The sequence below is a fragment of the Xiphophorus couchianus genome, chromosome 22, assembly GCF_001444195.1.
Source record: "Xiphophorus couchianus chromosome 22, X_couchianus-1.0, whole genome shotgun sequence".
NCBI classification, from domain to species: Eukaryota; Metazoa; Chordata; class Actinopteri; order Cyprinodontiformes; family Poeciliidae; genus Xiphophorus; species Xiphophorus couchianus.
Window position 1 is genome coordinate 7699329 of NC_040249.1, and position 19220 is coordinate 7718548.

A 19220-nucleotide genomic window follows, 5' to 3' on the forward strand; every position below is an offset into this window, starting at 1 on the left:
ACCTTGGTGCAAAATATGGGTTGAAAACAGGATTTGATATAGAATTTTTTAACACAATTCTGCCTCTTTATCTAAAAGAAATCAAGATGATCTTTTTGTAGTTTTCATTTATTATAGTTAATTTATTTCTGTAATTTGGGTAAAAAAGTGAAGCATGTTTATTAGAAGCAGAGTGATATATTTAAAATGTTTTATATCACTTTTAGGAATCGTTATATATATATATATATATATATATATTGATGGTTAATATCACCCCAGTTTTATTCATCGAACCAATATCAATATGTTAAAAAATAACTAATATCTGCCAATACTGATATATCGTCAATCCCTGGTTTATTACCATTCATTTGAATGACTATGGCTTACAGCTACTAAAAATCTTAATGTTCATTTTCTTAAAGAATGAGAACATTTCATTAGACCCACAACAAAAGCAGTTTTAATACAGAAATACTTTTGAATGGCCTACATAATCACGGGGAAGACTGCGGGCTGAAAAGTTGTCAAGCAGAGAGTCACCGATATCCTTCCCAAGAGTCTAGCCACAAAGCATTATTGCTCAAGAAGCTGGCAGTTCATAGAGGGCTGTAAACAAACATATGAATGGAAAGTTTAGTGGAAGGACAGGTGTGGTACAAAAGGATAAAATGATAACTGCAGTCTTGAGAGGGTTGTCAAGCTAACTCCATTCAATAGACTGGGGAGGAGTCACAGGGCCAAATTAGAGGTAAAGTCGGCGCTTACACCACTAACATACGAGTCCAAAACTCAGGCCACAGCAGCCACATTCATGAAAGAAGTGTCTAACCTGGGATAAAGGGAAAAAATTACTGGAGTGTTGTGCAGTGGTCTTAAAATCTTTTTAGATGAAAGTAAATTTTGAATGATAATGATTTGGGGTGTCACGTCATCTGCTGGTGTTGGTCCACTGTGTTTATTAAGTCCAAAGTCAGAGCAGCCATCCACCAAGGAAGTTTGATTACAGTCAGAGTGATGTATCACTCTGACTGTAATTAAGTTATGCAAGTCGCATGTTTTCAACAGAATTACTGAAACAAGTTAACTTTTTATTATATTACCTTGCACCTGTAATTATAACCTGTAATTATATTGGTCCATATTTGATAACAGACATTCATTCTGTGAAGTCATTCAGTATTCTTATGCTGAGGGGAACACTGGTCAAAAAAAAAAAATGAAAGCATCAATTTTATTTACCTTTTTTTTTTACTTTAGCTTTAAAATCTTATTTTTTCTTTTGTTCATGAAGCTCTTTGTCCTGTGCTGTCACCATGGTTCTGCTTAGTTCCCCCCCCCCCTAGCTCTATCTGTCATATTTGTCTCTTTAAAAGTGCTGTGAGTTGTGCACTTTGCCACTTGAATTGGAAAGGTTCTGTCAGGCTTTTTAGTCAATAAAACGAATTATCACACAACAGGAGGAACATCCCACCTTTTTCCCCTCGGTAGAGCCAACGTTAGCTCACACCGCAATGCAGCCAGACCCGCCACACTTCTCCAAAACAAGGACAAGACAGGAGAAAGTTCAACATCCTGTGTTCCTCTTGCAAATCCACACACTGTCATTTTGGTTTTAAAGAGTCATCAAAGCAACAACTCGATCTGAAAGCAAGCAATGACACAGTATGATAAAAAGAATCTGTATTGTTTGTATTGTCAAACTGCACTACTGCATAACATACACAATACGAGTCATTTACTGACTGTACAACATGCCTTGTTTTTCATATTAATAATAATAATAATAATAACAATAATAAAAATGATGACTATATATATGTACACACCTCTGTTACAAGTTATGTTCATCACTTGCTTTAAACAAACAGCACTGACAGAAAAAAAACTATGGTCATTTTAATCTACGATTTAAAAACTTGGATTAAAAGAAACACACTTTAACACAACATCAGAATAAAATGCTCTGCCCACCACGGTTGGGAATTGATGATAGAGGCAATAAATTAAACCACACAGACGTCACCCTCGAGATGTAGGGGAAGCAGAGATTTGTGTCCCGGATGCCACTGCCGGACTGAGCATGCCTGTTGATTGTATGTGTCAAAAAATGAGGAATCTTCGTCACCGTTTCCTCCATACATCCGTCCATCCATTCGTCCATCTGTTCGTTCCTGAACCTCAGTACCTCCCTGTGGTTTGCATGAAAACTCTGGCCTCTGAAATCCAAGAGAAATAAATATTGTTGTGTGCATACACCCCTTGATTTTGATCTTTCATACTTTAAAATGGCTAAATAATTAGTTGTTCCGAGCGTTTAAAAAGACAGACATTTTTTCAAAACTACGATTTTTTTTTTATGACTTTGCTCGTTGTGATAGTTTTTGGAGTTTAGAGTCTATCTGGATCCATTAATCGTTGTACAGTGGTTTTTACGTCATCTGAAGGTCAATTCTGATTGGCTGATCGGTATCCCTTGACGTCTCCTACCCCGGAAGTGTTGCTTTGAGCTGAGTCAGCAACTCGGATAGAAATATACTGTCCCAACCTTTTCATTTATCTCTTTTTTTGTGAAGTACCAGTGAGAATTTATGCTTCTCCGTCAGATGCAGCAGTATCATAATAAATGTATCCAGGAGAGCTGTCCTCTTTAATCTTAGCAATTTTGTTGTAAACTATATATATACAGTATATATATATATATATATATATATAAAACTTTCAAACATTTCAGTGCCAGAGAAAACCACTTCCACCTGCCAGTCTCAGCCCAGCCTCCTTGTTCCCTGCAAACCAGATTTTTTTCCCATGACCCGGCTCATCCTCGAAGCCTCGGGATAGTTCTAAATCTTGGTTTCCTCTCCCCCTTTAATTCTCTCTCTTTAGTTATGGCTGCATAGTAATACTTTGAACTAGGCCATAAAAATAGTTTCTTTAGGTTTCTGAGAGACTTGTGAAACCTCAGGTAATAGTATTATGAACCTGTATTTCCTAGCCATAAAACTTCCCTCTTTTACTGAGCAGTTTAAGTATCAGCATAGAGAACGTGAGCCAGTTTTCATTCTGGGTTTGTTTCTGCTTGGGTTAAAAAGATACTGACAAAAATATTCAATGGTTAATTGTTGATTCTTTTAAATAGAATTCTGAAAAATATACAAAAATCTCCTGATTCTTATTTAACTCTTCCGGCTGATTTATGAAGGGGATTTTTTTTTAGGCAATAGAATAATATACGCAGCTTTATATAGATACAGGATTCATCTAATAATTTAATCTGCAACAAAACCCGATAACAGAATTCTATAGAGAAGAAATAATCAGCTCATAATAAATACCGAAGCTCCTACGCAGTCATGACCGCTGATCCCTAACAAAGAAGTATTATTGAGTTCAAAGCATTTTTTTATTCTCCGTGTTTCTCCATTTTTTATTTTTTTTTGGTGATAAAACTTCCTGGCACAAAGAGCAGATCCTGCCCCGCTGTCTGACAGACAATTCCCCTTTAAATGATTTATTACTGGGTGTTAATTATGCAAATGATGTCCAAACAAACTCGTCATGAGGACAATTAAGACAGCCATTAATTAGTGGCCAGTTCTCTTCTTGCTTCACTGACATTCAATTAAAAATTGCTTTTGAACAAGCGCACTGTCTGGTTTGGTGGTCCTTGGCACAGCGCGGAGCCGAGGTGGGCTGAACCGACTCTCTCTTTTGATGAAGCCGAACTGGAGATCACTGTCACTTTAAGATCTCAAATGTATTCATTTTGTCTTATTTTTTACCTGTCTCTCTGAAGACAATGATCTTAGTGAAATAAATATATTAAACGTCTGTTTTCATTAAACTGGCAGCCCCGGTGAACCGCTTCACGCTTCATTTAATGTTGCTCAATTTCTCAGGAGCGGCCTCGCTGTGAAATCTTTCAAAACCTTTCCAGTAGATCGGTCTGTTAAGCATCAAAAGCAACCAGTAGGTGAAATAATAAAATCTGTTGTTCTAGCTCAGTCAACAGGAGCTAAATAAATCCCAACCAGCAGGAATACCCCTTTTCTTACAATGAAATAGATTTTTTTCTCTCTCTAGTAACACACAGTTTTAACTGTCATGCTTTGTTTTAATGAGCAAACATCAGCACTTTCCCTTAAAAGTAATTTTACTACAACAACAACAAAAAAAGAAGTCTTTAACAAGTTTTCCTCAAGCCTGTCTTCTGGTGACAAATTACTTCAGCTTTTCTACAAATAAATTCAGTAGCTGAATATTTTTTTCCCTGATCAAAGTCTGTTTTCACAGCTGCGCCCCGCAGCAGCAGTGTTTGTTATCTGGACAGCTGTACCTTGTGTCGCCTTGCTGTCCAGCCTGCTGTCGTCGTGGCCGCTCCCGTCGGCGTCCTGGGTCACAGATTCTGCGTGAGCAGGCGCCGCCAGTGATTGATGGCCTGTTGTTTGGTCATTAATTAATAAGGACGCTTAATTAGCGGCTAATGAACACTCAGGGCTAAGTTGCACCGAGAAGCTTGGTGACATTTAATATGAAAATGAGAATTAGCGCTGTAACTTTAAGGCTCACAGTCAAAACAGAAAAGAGATTGATATTTTTGTTCAGTTTCTGTACCTATGTGTGTGTTGGCAGTGTGCAGCAGTGTGTGCTCTGCCTGATCACGCAGCTTGACCTCCTCTTCCAAGGCCTCCTGTAATTTTCGCTTGCTGCGCTTTTCTTTCTTTAGACGTTTCTGAATCAGAACTGAAGACAGATGAGAAAAGTGGTCAGATAACTACACATCTTGCACATGTACACAACTTGAGTAGATTTGTTTTTGTAAATAAAATGTCTTACAGATATATTGATGCCCATTTAATGTATTTAACTGTGGTTTTATTTGCTATGCCAAGTGAAAAATCTATTCAAGTGGCAGGAAAACGATACATGCATTATATGCATAAAAATCTGAAAAGTGTGGAATGGAAATGTGCACAGCTGGAGAATGTTTCTACCATTTTTGTACATCTGCATTAATTTTGTTCCTGATGCTTCTTTATGAAACAGCTTCAGCTCAGTAAGACGGATGAAGAACATCTATGAATATTGATTTTTTTAAATCTCAGCTTCCCAATTCCAGATTAAAAAAACCCCCATCCCCATCAGCATTATGCTCCCACCACCATGTTTTACCATGGGGGTGGTGTTGTTAGGGTGAGCTGCACTGATTTTACAAGCAGGTTGAAAAGTTAATATTTGGTCTAAATTCACTCTGTGTTTGCCTGAGAGCCAGTGGTCTGTTTGGTGTCCACCTTTCACCACTTTATCATCACGTCTCCTACACCTTGTGTGACCCCAATACCCAAAATGTCCTTGATTGGAATTTGCTCAGCCTGCGCTGCAGATGACAGCTTCTGTGAACTTGCCAAACTTGATTTAGTTTGTAGTATTCTGCCAGCATCACTCTAATTCACCTCTGCAGCTGCTTTCAGGGGTAATATACTGTTGGTGTCCTCACTTCCTTATCTGATTTTCAACTTAATGGACACCCTGTCAGCTACGAAGTGGATTAAACCAAACCTCGTTTAGCCGCGTGGCAGAATCGCCTTTGTTTATAGGGAAAGATGTCGATGGAGGGAAATGTGCCACTTCTATCAGCACTTTCCAGCCAGAATGTCAAAGTAAACATTAAACTTTTCTACCAGTCTGCTACCTCTGTTCTTCTGCTCCATGCTCAGCTGTCTCTCCAAGGTCTCCCTCAGCTCCCTCTCTCGGACAAGCTCCATTTTCAGCTCCGTCCTCTCCAGCTGGTCCTGCTTCTCCTGCGCTCGGGCGTTCTCTATGGCAACCCTCAGCAGACCCTGCTTGGAGACAACACAGGCGGAGACCGACAAGTTAACCTATTGAGCAAAATCCAGGAGAACAAATTCCTCAGGTGTTCAAACTTTATTACATGGAATCAGTTTTAGTCACGTTTTGAATGTTTAAATAAGCAAAAAGTAGAAAAGGACATTTTTCTAGAACAAAGAAAGTCCACACTTTATCCTTGTTAAAGTGAAACTGCCAACACACACACACACACACCCCTACACGCCCACACACCCCCACACACACACGCACACGCATACAGAGAAAACCAAACAAAAGAATGGCTTTCTGTTCATTGTAACTCCTCGATAACAAAGACATGTACAATCTGAGAAGCAGGTCAGCACACGCCCAAACCCAATTACAGTGTATCCTAAATGTCTTTCTCGTCTGCTATTTACGATTTCAGGAAATCCCAGAGAATGGCTCATCTCCCTTCCTATTCATCTCAGCGGTGCCATAATAACAAAGCCGCAGCAGAGGCTCACCTGGATGTTCGTGAGCAGGGTCTCTATGGAGGACAGGCCTTCCGGGAAGATGAAGGGAGTGTGGTGGAGACCTGCTGGGAGCTTCTGTCCTGCGGGGTAAGAAAGCCTCTCGCAGCCCTCCCTGGCCAACAGGGCTTTCTGGAAGACTTGTCTATCACCGCTCTCCCTGGTCGTCTGTGCAGCCGAGGAGCTGTTGTCTGGAGGGCAGAGAAACGGTTTGATGTCTAGTCAGTGAGGCTGATTCACTCCTGACTAACACGCCGAGCTGATTTGATCCTCTTATAAAGTAATCGTTACCTGACTTTCTTATGGTTGAAGACATATCTTGTCTGTGTACAAGATCTGGAAATAAATTGATTTTTGTTTTCCCTCAATGCCATAATCTCACAGAAAAACAAAATAAAATAAAAAAAAACATCAAATTTCTTATTAAAACAATAAGAAATAAGTCAACTTCTTTTACACTGTCATTATTTCTGTGTTGATTTGTCAACAAGTTTTGGAAATTTCAGTTTCTGCCTGATTTTTATTATTTAATATGTATTTCAAGAAGGAGCAATGCATTCTAAAGGGGGTTCCTGATAAACGAAGCCCACAGCATCACACCTCCTCCACCACACCAAACAGTGGGCATGAGGTGCTTCTCCACGTCTTCAATCTGTGTTTGAGACTCACCTTGATTTGTTTTTTTGTCACCGAAAACCTTACTCTTGCTTGGTCACATCATATTGTTCTATTTAAAATCCACAATATCAAACTGTACATTTTTCTGTTGCAACAAGCCAAGGCAACTTTATACCAAAAAGAAAAAAAAAAAAGGAATAAAAGCGCCACAAATAAAACAGAGTCAAATCCGTATGAACGTATCGGTAAGAATTCACAACACAGAGATGAGAAAAAATAATTAAATCACAGTACTCTCATGAGATTAATAATATAATAATTCACTCAGGCTTTCAAAAGCCAAGCAGAAAAGCTTGATTATTTGGAGGGGATCTGAAAATCATGATTAAAGAGGTCATTTTTTAGAAGAGGAAGAATCATTTTTAAAAGTGGCTGCGAATGTAGGACCTGTTTTCCATGTAGTCATTAATTACTATTTTCTAAATAAAGTTAAAAAAAAAAGAGTTAGTTTGTGTCATAAAGATTCCTAGGGCTGCAAATAGCTGTGGCAAATGTAATTTGTACAAAAAAAAACAACATATACTCTAAATGAAATTTTCATTTTTCAAAAGTCTTCAGTGTGACATGTTTTAAAGCTTCTTTACTCACTTTTACCCTGGGTGACAATAACTGATGAGAGGATTGCATGTAGGAGACTAAGGCCTAACATAGCAAGATAAACAAATAATAAACAATATAAATGATATTGACCCCAACAGGTTACTGTTCCCAGAATCCCAGGCATCAGCTTTTCTTAAACGATCCCTCTGTCCTTTGTATTAATCTTCACATTTTCCTTAATGTAAGTACAAATTTTAGTAATTAGTGTGACATTCTGCCCGCAAGCATTTTGGCAGTTACATTTGCGTACTATCTGCAGAAGGATCGATAACTGCACGAATGTGTAATTAAAGAGAAACACGAACTCAAAGCACTCTGTGACTTAATTTTCCACCAACATGTCAAGCCCCCTGAACAAAGGGTGTTTACTCTAATTACCGCATGCAACTTCAGCCGCGCATGCACAGAAGTTCTGTTTTAGGGTTTTAAAAACCCGTCTGCCCTTTATTAGATGGCATCCTGCCTGCTGATAATGCATCACAGCTTGACACGTCCCATAAAAGCAGCTAAGAACCTGCATTATGGATGACCATCTGTTTGTAAACCTGAGAACTGTGCGATCCCTATTGGTGACAGAGAACAGGGGTGGGGGGGATATGAAGATTAGCTATTTTCTACATTTATTTATTTTTTCTTTTTTGTTCCCTATGAATCAGCCGGTTGCTCACTTTACTGTCATCCGAGCCACTGAGGACAGAGACGTCCCGGGAGCCGGGGCGGGCAGTTATCGGAGCGGGAACGGGGGGCCACGGACGTGCGATGCGATATCTGGCACTTTTCTCCGTCTGTGACAAATGAGGGTGTTTTCTCCACTTAGCTGACCACAGCATCTTCGGCTCCAAACCCGCCCACCTCTTCCCTCTCTGCCGCGGCCTCGCGTCTTGGCAACTGTCACGTTCAAGGTGTTTCGCATACGAGAAGCAAGGCGCTCCTCTCCCCGCCCGTCCCCTCCGCCCGCTTCTCCGCTTTCTCTCTGCTTCTCACTAAAAGCATTGCTCTGTAGAGAAAGGTAATTAGCAGGTGCTGGCGAGCTCAGCGGAGGGCATCCAACTACACTCCCGTGGCTCACATTCAGACACGCACACATTTGTAGCCGCTGAAGTGCACAGTCAGCAGCGTGGGCTCCCTCGACTCCTTGGATGTGACTGATCCTTTATTGAGTTACTGTTTTACGCCTACTTTACCCCACTCACACACACACACACATCTGCCAGCTTGTTTGATCATTTACCTATCTCCCTAACCAAGGTCATTGTCTGTTTTTCTCTTTTCTCCCAAGTTCGTCTCTCTCTCCCCCCCTACTCTCCCATTCCTCTCCACCTGTCCCCAGGGCTAATGAACTTCACAACATGAAGACTGCCAGTCAGCGGAAGAGAACAGAAAGGCAAGGAGGGGGCAGAGAAAGAGAAAGAGAGAGAGACTGAAATTCTGCTGATGTTTGGTTAATGGGAGTGAGGTGTCAGGGATGGCCTCTGATCTTTGCTGGATGGATGCGTTGTTCAAAGACCACTGAAAACAGCACACACAGCCAAAACTGTCTCTCTCACACGCGCAGATTATTATACAACGGATTGACAGAATGACAGCGCCGAGGAGCCCTTTGAAACGCGGTTCAATCCACGCCGAACCCATCCTGTGATGTTCTAGGTCAAACACAAAAGCTCGCAATCCGCCAAATGTACACGCGTTTCATTTGCATGCCGGGAAAAAAAAAAAAAAATCAATTGAAAATCAATCGCACAAATGCGATGTGCCGTGTGCGGCGTCCGCGTCGCTGGTGCCGTCGCTGCTTTTGTCGATACGTTTGCAGCTACATGTCAGCATCTGAATACCTACCTATGAAGCCATTGTGATTTTTATTTTTTATTTTTTTAGATTCAATTAGTGAATAATGTGATTCAGCATTAGAAAGTATCTGCACCCGTGAAAAGAAATATCCACATGCAAACAAGTCTCCGTCTGCCTCCGCTTGTTCACTCGCTGTAAATTTCTGCTGACTGTTTGTCCTTGAGCAGTCCTCATTAAGCTAATGCAAACCTCCCTGACAGAGAGAACCAAACAACTGACGTTGCAACGCGGGCCCCTAACGACAGAGAGGCGGTCGTTATGCAGATGAGGTCCGGCTGAGAGCACGGGAGGCCGCCCGGCTCGTTAGGCCGCGGCCCTGGCAAATGGCTCGCTAATGTAGCGCCGCTTCCTGGTCTAATGGAGTCCTGTTTTGCAGAATTATTTGTCTTTGCGCGCCAAGGGGGGGCCTTGACAGAGAAGAAGAGGAGAGGGAGTGGGGAGAAAGGGTGAGGCCGTGAATTCTTATCAATCTCTTACTTAGTAAATGACAAAACCCTTTCCCCTGAAATAAGTAACGACAACGAAGCGTGTACGCCTGGCACAGCTGTTTGAATTCAATGAGAACAACAGGCCGGCTAGGAAGTCTAAGGTTTGCTGCTCGGTATTGGCAACATTTGGAAAAAGTCGATGGATTCTTCCTAAAACTAATCATTTCTCATTATGACTGCTAAATCATTGACTCTGAGAAGAAATTCTTAGAAATCAGAAGAGAGCTGCCGGGCGAATCAAGGTTAACGTGTGAGAGAATACATTACCAGCAGAGCAAGATGTTTAAAAATCATGGATTTAAAAGTAAATGAAATATTCAGATCCAAAATTGCTGCACCACAAGTCTGGTTGCATAAATGCATTATTATTATTTGTGAGTATTACCCCTGTCGGTGTGATTTCTCTTGTTCTCCTTGTTGTAATCCATTGGCGTCCCATCTGTCTCTCTGGCGCCCTGCACCATGCCAGGAGAGTGACCCAGAACGCTGTGACCCGACGACAGGCCGTCGTGAAGTTGATCTGAAGGTATATTATGAGAATGAGGAAAAAGAAGAGATATTGGTTGAAACCTTTCGTCATTGTAAAAGGACTTGCAGCTGTTGTTGTTTTAGATAAATTAAGGCATTTAAATAATTCATGCTAAAACTAAAATGGTGTTGTCCCCAAACAAAAAAACACAAACACCCCAATAGCTACATGTGAGCATATACAAATCCTGGAGCTGCTATACAATTTACCCTCTTGACCTTTTAAATGAAAGATAAATCAATTCTGTTTGATAGCTAAACCTGAAACATAACCTTGTTCCTGTGATTAGGCAGGTTGCATCAGATCACTTTAAAAGTGATAGATGCTAATCAAATCAAGTAAAAAGTAAAAACTATTATTGTGTTTAATCAATCGCAAAGATCAGATATAAACAGACTGAACTTAAAAAGTGCTTTTCCTCACAAATGCACACACGTTTATACGCAGATACGCAGGTCAGTAGGCAGCTAGGGTTTAAGTGCCTTGCCCAGGGACACTTTGACATGTGACAGGAAGAAGCTTGGCTCACACTTGAGACTCAAGCAACTCTTAAGTTGAACGCTGCAGCCGGTAACACAGGTGAGTACGTACGTGTTGTTTCTGCGGTGCGCTCGTTATGTAGCGGTGAACTGGACACGCTGCTGCTGTGATTGGATGACATCTGAGCTTCTTCCAGAGAAGGAGAAGGGGAAGGAGTGTCCTGTACTCGCTCCTAGCAAACAACAAAACATGAAAAGCTTGCAAGTGAACGAAGCATGACTCACGCTTGATATTCAGACGTTGGGACGACAAAAGGAAGGGGAGAAATTTGGGCTGCCTGAAATATTGTTAACCTAGAAAATTGTTTTTTATGTAAGGCATAACAACACTACAACATGAAACTGCCATGACTTGGGAAAGTAAGAAAAACACAAAAACATGAATAACCACGTAACATAGTTTTTATTTGTTGATTATCAGTCAGAATTGGTTTCCGGAAAGGCTGGAGTTTCTGCCAACTGATCTATAGCTGAAATTAACTTTGTTTTATTTCACAGTATTACAGGGCCAAAGCATCCCACAAACCACTAAAGAAATTTATTTTTGCACAGAGGAAAGGCTTTAAAACTCTCTGCAATGTTTACAGGAAAAGCTTGCTCTAAACTCTCTTTGGGACCCCGTCATAAAAATAATAGTCTGCATTGTTAAAACTGTGAAATCAGAGGCATGTTCCTGTAACTGATGCTGTAATAACGCCCTAAGGACTCGGCCCTTAGAGACTTCTACAACAAAAGAACTCCAATCTTTAAAGTAAAACATGAAATGAAGGGTTAAGAAAGCTGCAGTTTATTCGAGTACCTAAAATATTTCGAAGTGCAACAATTTCTATGTCGGTGTCTCAGATCAGACCACAAGCCATTAACCATCGAAGTCTGAGAGGTTGATGGGCATCTGGGCTCACCTTAATGACAGAGGTGGGAGCCCTGGCAGGTGGGTTGGCGTGGAGTTGCGCCACGTTGGCCATGCTGGCCAGCGTGCTCAGTCGGTTCATCTGGCCCATTGCCATGGAAACAGAGGCTGGCGCCAGGCTGCCAGGAATCAGAGGATGTGACATCATCATGAAGGGCAACTGGTCCAAAACTGAAGAAGAAAGAAAAAGAAGAAGACTGTAGTAAAACAACTCTGTATCTCTGTCCTTCCTCATTGTCATTTTTAAAAGCCATCAAGGCTGCAACGTCCATGCAATCAACGTGAAAACGTTCCTTTTTAACTTGAAATCATTAGTAGGATCATGACATAAAGTTATTTCAGATCATGTATTCCTAACAATATTTAACAAGTAGCTGAAAATATTTGTACCAGGCTAGAGAGCGTATTAAAGGATAAGTTGCCGTGGCTCGCGAAAGCATTCACGCCCCTTGAACTTTTTCTCTTTTGATAACAATGAACAAACTTCATTTGTTCATTGAGATTTCAAATGAGACCAACTCAAAGTACTACAGGACCATAATCTGAAAGGATAATAATAATAATAATAATAATAATAATAATAATAATAATAATAATAATAATAATAATAATAATAATAATACAATGATTATCGTTTTCAAAACTTTTTGCAAAAAAGATTGAAAAAGTGTGAGCATTTGTTTTCAGTCTTTGTGAGTCAAAACTGGAGAATCGCCGTTCAGAACAATTATTACCACAAGTGTCTTTTGGTCATGTCTCTTCCAACATTTTAACCATGTTGCACATACAGTATATGATTACATGTTTTGTTCGTTGTGAAACTGCTGCTGTTGCTCAAACAAAATCAGACTGGATATAGAATGTAATTTTCCAGTCATGCCACAGATTCAAACTTGTGTTCAGATACATTCTGATACATGTATGTGCTTCGATCTAAGTCATTAGAGCACTTGCAGTCAGCTTATTGTCCTAAAGGTTAACCTTTGACCCAGTCTCAAGTCTTTGCTGTGCCACCTCAACAAGCGTTTTTGCTTCTCAGTCTCTAGTGAAGAAATGTTTCCCCACAGCATGACGTTTCCACCACATTGTTTTAACAGAAGAATGCTGCCTTCAGGAACATGGCCAAATTAATAGGTTAATGTGGCCATATTAATACATGGCAGTGTTAATAGATTAATGGAGTGCAACAATCGTTAAGCCAATTAACAGTGGCTTTTTCCTTGCTATTTTTTTCACATAGGCCATGTTTATAGAGAGCTAGATGGATACTTTGGCCTCCCACCTATCTATAATGCTTTCTGAACTTCAAAAAGTGTTCTTTAAATTTAAATAAAACACTTTATAATATCCTATCAGCTCATACAAACACAATAGTCACAATCCTGGGTGCAAAGTGTGTTCAGGCTGCAGGATATAATTTGCCTTTGAAAGGTTTATAAATCAGAAAATATTCAGAGTGTGCTGTTTGATAAAATGATGAAAAACATGACATCTACTGATACCATTACTAATAACATTAATGCCAACACTGAAATTAGAATTGGAACTTTGATAAATTTGTAATCAGTATTGATAGTAAAAGATTTTCTTATCTGTAGCAAGAGCAGACTTTACCTGAGTGGTGGTTCAAATCTATTAGGGCTTTAAATGCTTTTTGAACATTTTATATAAGGGAATTGTAAAACATCTGGACTTTACAACTAAAAAAATGATGATGCTATTTTTCATTTTTCCATATCGCTCACCCCTAAATGATTCAATACATTTTTAGTAGTTGAAACTCAGCTCTTGTTATCTCTCCCAATCTGCTGCTCACAATCCTCTCTTTAGGACAAGCCTCCACTATCTGAAAACAAAATCCTTCCTCTCAACAGCACCCCAGTGGGTTGTTTCAGTCCCTCTATTCATGAAACAAACAATCCTGTTGAGTGGGGGGGAGCAGGAGAGAGAAAATGACATAAATATTTATCATTTAATAAAAGGAGAAAAACAAAAACAAAAGAAACACGGGGAGGAAGTAGAACAAAAGAAGCTGATGGCAGTCTTGGTGCTGGGCCAGCAATGCATGCTGGGTAATTATAAACACAAAAGAAAAAATCTTGGACTCTATTCCGCACAATTGTCACAAATAATAGAACTAGAGGAAGCAAAAAAAAAAAAAAAAGTTACAGAAAGACAGACACAAAAAAGCAAACGACATGGAAAAAAAAAGCAGGCAAAGAAGGCTTTAAAGCATAAGGTGTTGACTTTTTGAGTTAGCCTCGCTAGACATATGTGTAGTGCTTTGTGCATTTTGGCAGATTAGTCTGTCACTTGCCCAGTCCATAAACTAATCCAAACAAAAGATCTGTCTGAATGGAGCTGAATAACCAGATGCTCTGACAATCAACTCGCAGCCAAATATTAAGCCTCAGTTTGGAGCCCAGAACTCACTTCAGCCCCTCCGTCCAAACCCACAACCAACTAAAATTTCATTTGCGCTCTCATTCTGCCCCCCTCACTTTCTCTCCCCATGTTTCATTAGAAAACATCAAAAGTCAAACTGCTTCTCTTATGTTTATCCAAACAAACCATTACTGTAAACAAACAGTTACTGTAAATTTCCCAGAAGATCTTGTTAAACGCAGAAATGGCTTCTCTCTGCTCTTCTGCAGCCCATAAGGTGTCCCACTCAGCAGTTGTGCGAGTGTGCGTGTGTGTAATCTGAGATGGCCTTTGTAGTGGTTGGAGCGCTGGTAGGGGCCCATCCTTCCCATAAGGCTGTGGGTGGCGGTACGGAAAAAAAACACACACCGTTTTTAGTCTGCGTGCATGCGTGTTTGTGTGTGTTTCCACTTGACTCTATCATTAACGGTGATTAAGCTTTACAGGTTTATAATGGCTGGTGGTAACCAAGCCACCAAACTGCACACAGATGCTGGTAGTCGTAACCGAGTGTATACAATGGTAAACAAAGCTTAATGCCGGCGGTGTTTATCGTCAGGGCGCGAGGAGGAAAGCGCTTCAGATGAAGAGAAAGACCTTGATGCTAATGTAATTTTTGAAAAACGGGAGAATTTCAGTTTTGTTTTTTGGTTCTGTGCATGTTTCTCCTGAAGCTTCAGGGTGTGCTCCACATGCTAGGTGTGCATGTCCCAGGTTAATAGCATATTCCGCACAGACCTCCGTAAGCCCTGTCATCTGTCTAAACACACTGATGTCGCTTTAACCTGTCGATAGCAGCGGGGGCGCGGTGAACCTGAGCTGTTTGCGTGAGCGCGTGTGTGCACGTGCACGTGCCCGTCACGCCATTGATTGTCTAGCGTTTGTCGTTTGCATTCAGGATGGTGAATTAGAGAAGACTATTGATTTGGCTTCGGCCTCTCATCTTATTCATCTCAATATCACCCAGACTCGCTTCTGTCCACTTTCGCCGCTACGACCCCTCGTATCAAAGCGAGGCCTGAGAGCGGTTAAGGGAAATGCTCTAATAACATATGAGTGAGACATCATCAGCAGCCAAAGGGAGGAGATCCATAATTAAGTGATTCCCATTATGTGCATTGCATGACTATAGATTTGCATAGGATTGTAACTAATTATTATTGTAGTAATTGTTTACACAATATTAGAAATGAATTAAAATATATAAATGCAAATAAACAAATAGCTATTGCTTAAAATGCAATAACAAAGCATTCCTTTAGTGAATTTGAATCAGGCGAAGCTAAAACTATGACAGTGGAGGAGTTTTGGGTATAACTTACTGTATTTACACACAAAGGCGTATTAATCGTAAATACAAAATGTGTATATATTTTCTTGTACAGTTTTGGCTTAACTTCTGCTTTAAATAAGTTGTTTTCTCAGCAAACAACTTTCTTTTGGATTTGTATTCTCCAGTTAGCAATTTATTGATTAGTAAATTAGTTGACAATTATTTCAATAATCGATTCATCATGATTAATCCCATTAATCTTTTCAGCCCTACATTACTATTTACTAAGCTCTAAAATAAAGTTAAATTCTGTTTTATTTCACTGCAGCTGCCAGAATAAATCAATGCTATATCAAACGTTGCCTACAGCGAGAATGTTTAACACTGACAGCATGTTTATATGCTGTGAATGTTATGGCTTGAATGATGTAGAGCTCATGGAAAAGTAGTAGGGATGCACCATTATGAAAATTTGAGCCGATATTGTTGTCCGATATTAATGTTGCTGATAATTAATATATTTCACTATCGATTTGACACCACTAAGAAAAAAAGAGCCCAGAGACAGAGGGCAACAAGATAAAAATAAATATTGGTTGTTCATATTGACTCAGTTTTATTTACTGGACAAATTCCGATATGTTAAAAAATGACTAATATTGGCCGATATCAATGTTAGTGCTGATATATCGTGCATCCCAAAAAAATGAAATATTATATATATTAGATCAAAAAAGGATTTTTCAAACAAAAGTTTCAGCCTACTGAAAGGTACGTATTTCAGTAGGCTGTATAATAAGCATGCAGTCAGTACTTGGAATGGGCTTCTTTAGTATGAATTACTGTGTAAATGCAGCATAAAAGTGATCAGTCTGTGGCTCTGGTGACTTCCTAAGGAAGCTCAAGTTTTTTCAACAGTGACCTTTATCATGCCTGCGTTGTGGGTTCTGGTGTCTCTCATCTCCCTATTAACAATAGCCCACAGTTTCTCACTAAGGTTTAGGTCAGGTCAGTTTGCTGGCTTGTCAAGTACAGTAACTTGATGGTCATTAAAGCAAGTATTGGCACTTATGACAGTATGGGCAGGTACTAAGTCGTGACATTGAAAAAGTCCTGGCAAGACTATATGTCTTTAATTTGTTTTTGGCTGAGTCTGCATCCAGTCATTGAAGAAACAAAATACAGATGGGAAAGTATAAAATGTAAATACGTTCCAATGTAAAATACATTTGTTTTGCTCAGTAGCCTATTAGGTTTTGTAGTTTAAGAAATAAGGAAAAAAAAGTTTAGAAAGTACAACATTTCACCACTCTGTTTGCTTTTGTCACACTGATAAAGAAATACCAAATTTTTTAAGCTTGTGGAAATCTCTGAAGTTAGAAGCAATGACTCTCAAAGTTCCTGATTTTAATGAAACTATTTTTAGTATTCACATCTTCAAGATATTGAAAACAGATCAGTTTACATTGAGTCGTTCAATTGGTAATCAAGCTGGCGTGAACACTTGAGACCCTCTACTGTTTTCCTTTACTGTCCGCTAAGCAGACAGTAAAGAAACAATTACATTTTCATTGCTTGATCTTTGGCCAATTGATGCCAAAGAATATAAATGATGCTCCTGGATTGGCTCCTTTGCAAACGACAACATTGCACTCTTCACCTTACCAGCTGAAGGTTGTTGATGTTGATCTATAGGACGAACCAGGGCTCTTCTGCCACACTGATAAGTACCGCTTCAGCCAAATTTTTCAAAACAGGCAATATTTCTTCAACTGAAGTGATCAGAAGTTGGCAAGACTCTGAATGTGGGGTTTCATGATCCCACAAGCCCCTGCTTTAGTGGAAGGAAATCCCATAGCAGTGATTCAGCTGCACCTGAGGCGCTCCTGTCAATAACTCTCCAACGTGCTGAGCTCCTCAAAAACAAGATACATTCAATGCAGTCCAAGTTATAATTTTTTTTAATTGATTGAGTGATTTAGTTACTTTTATGATCTACTCTGTGTGTAAAGTCAAAAATGTCTGCGAGTCTGCACCAAGTGGTCAGCTATGTGAATAGTGATCCGTCAAAAAGATGGATGGCAATCAGGTTTTTCCGCCACCAATGTAAAAAACCGTTCAAAGACAAACAATGTTCGGTTAACTTGACCCTGGGTTCATTCTGTGGTACTTTTACTCAGGTTCATCTTACTGTGTGACTCTCACAGGCCTCTGCCTCTCAGTTATTAGAGTCTACATGCTCTTGGTGTGATGATTAATACATAGGAATGATTTGTTGCCATAAAACTTGAGCCTGTCAACTGGAGAATCTATACTTTCACAAAACACAACTGAATCATGCTGAATATCACAAGGTGAGTAAGAAGCAGAACTTGCTTTGTAATTTCTAGCTGTTTGGACAACCTAATTTTTATCAGTAGAACTGGCACCTAGCTGAACTGCTTTGCTTTCTACTGTTTCATCAAAGGAAACAAAGAGGAGAGGCGATGTCACATCCTGGCCTTAATCAGCTCAATTCAGCGGCGCCACAGCTGCTCAATTTGTATTGACGGGGGTATGACAGGTATGTATCGACAACAACTGAGAAACGTGTTATACAGCCGTAATTACACATTTTGCACACACGTGTGTGTGTGTGTGTGTGTTTGTGGGCAGATAAGAAAAAAAAAGAAAAGAAAAGAAAGTTACAGCTTACCCAGACCAGGGTTGTGGTCACCGTTCTCTCCGTTTGGCCCACTATGTTGCTGACTACTATGGTAACCCGCCATCGCCTCCAGCTTGATCTTTTTGGCCAGCGCAGAAAGATCTGAGACAGAGAAACAGATATATAGCGAGAGGAGGAAAGAGGAGAGGGGAGGGCAAAGAAAGAAAGCAAAAAGAATCAATAAGAGCCAGATCAATGGCCCCCGGTGGAGGATTAGAGCAGTTGGTAGGCTGGAGGTTGTCAGGGGAAGACAGAGGCCAGCCATTCATTCTGACTGCACCGCTGCACCGGCCATTTAGCCTGCCAGGGAATCAGCAGAGATAGAAACAGGCCAAGACATTCATCTCACCCACACAACGCTATCACATCCCACAGCAGAGAGCGCAGAGCGACACCAAACAGCAGCAGGAGCTCCACCTTTAAACCACAGAGGCCCTCTTTGTCAGAATAAAAGAATCCGAAGCAGGAGACAGGAGGTGAAGATGCCTCTTAATAGAGGTGGTGCACTTTCGAATAATCTGTAATAGAGAGCGACAAAATGTGGCGAAGGGGGGGCCGAGGCACATTTTAATTTATGGTTTGAACCTCGGAGCGTAGCTTGACGGCACCCCCCCCTCCACTCCCCTTCAGAGCTGCCTTGAAAATAGAAAATTAAATATCTGTTGCGCTAATGCAGACAAACATGGTGAATTATTAAAGTCAGGACGAAGCACACAACTGTGCAAACACGAACGGTGGAAACACAAACAAGCCGTAAGTCTTAATTTCCTGATCATGGATACATCTAAACATTTGCAACCAAGTTAACCATTGTGTTCTTGATCCCGCCCCGTCCTCTCAGATAATAGACGTCTGCAGCGGACAGTTTGCTCTTCCTCTCTCGTCTCCTTTTTCCCTCTCTTCT

The 19220-nt window shown here is 40.3% G+C and overlaps 1 protein-coding gene across 2 annotated transcripts in view; it reads right to left on the minus strand.

Annotated features, from left to right (window-relative positions):
- Nucleotides 1-1320: 1320 nt before the first annotated feature.
- dachc (dachshund c) overlaps nt 1321-19220 on the minus strand; it is a 31253-nt gene continuing 13353 nt past the window's right edge. Inside the window, exons 3-11 of one of the 2 annotated variants that reach the window (XM_028007921.1) lie at nt 18308-18418; nt 11908-12086; nt 11058-11178; nt 10323-10457; nt 6318-6514; nt 5675-5825; nt 4597-4725; nt 4319-4420; nt 1321-2201 (exon numbers count right to left, since the gene is read on the minus strand). In XM_028007921.1, coding sequence (XP_027863722.1) covers nt 2164-2201; nt 4319-4420; nt 4597-4725; nt 5675-5825; nt 6318-6514; nt 10323-10457; nt 11058-11178; nt 11908-12086; nt 18308-18418 — 1163 coding nt within the window. In that variant the 3' untranslated portion in view covers nt 1321-2163. The remainder of the gene's footprint in view (nt 2202-4318; nt 4421-4596; nt 4726-5674; nt 5826-6317; nt 6515-10322; nt 10458-11057; nt 11179-11907; nt 12087-18307; nt 18419-19220) is intronic. The other variant, XM_028007922.1, reaches the window with a different exon arrangement.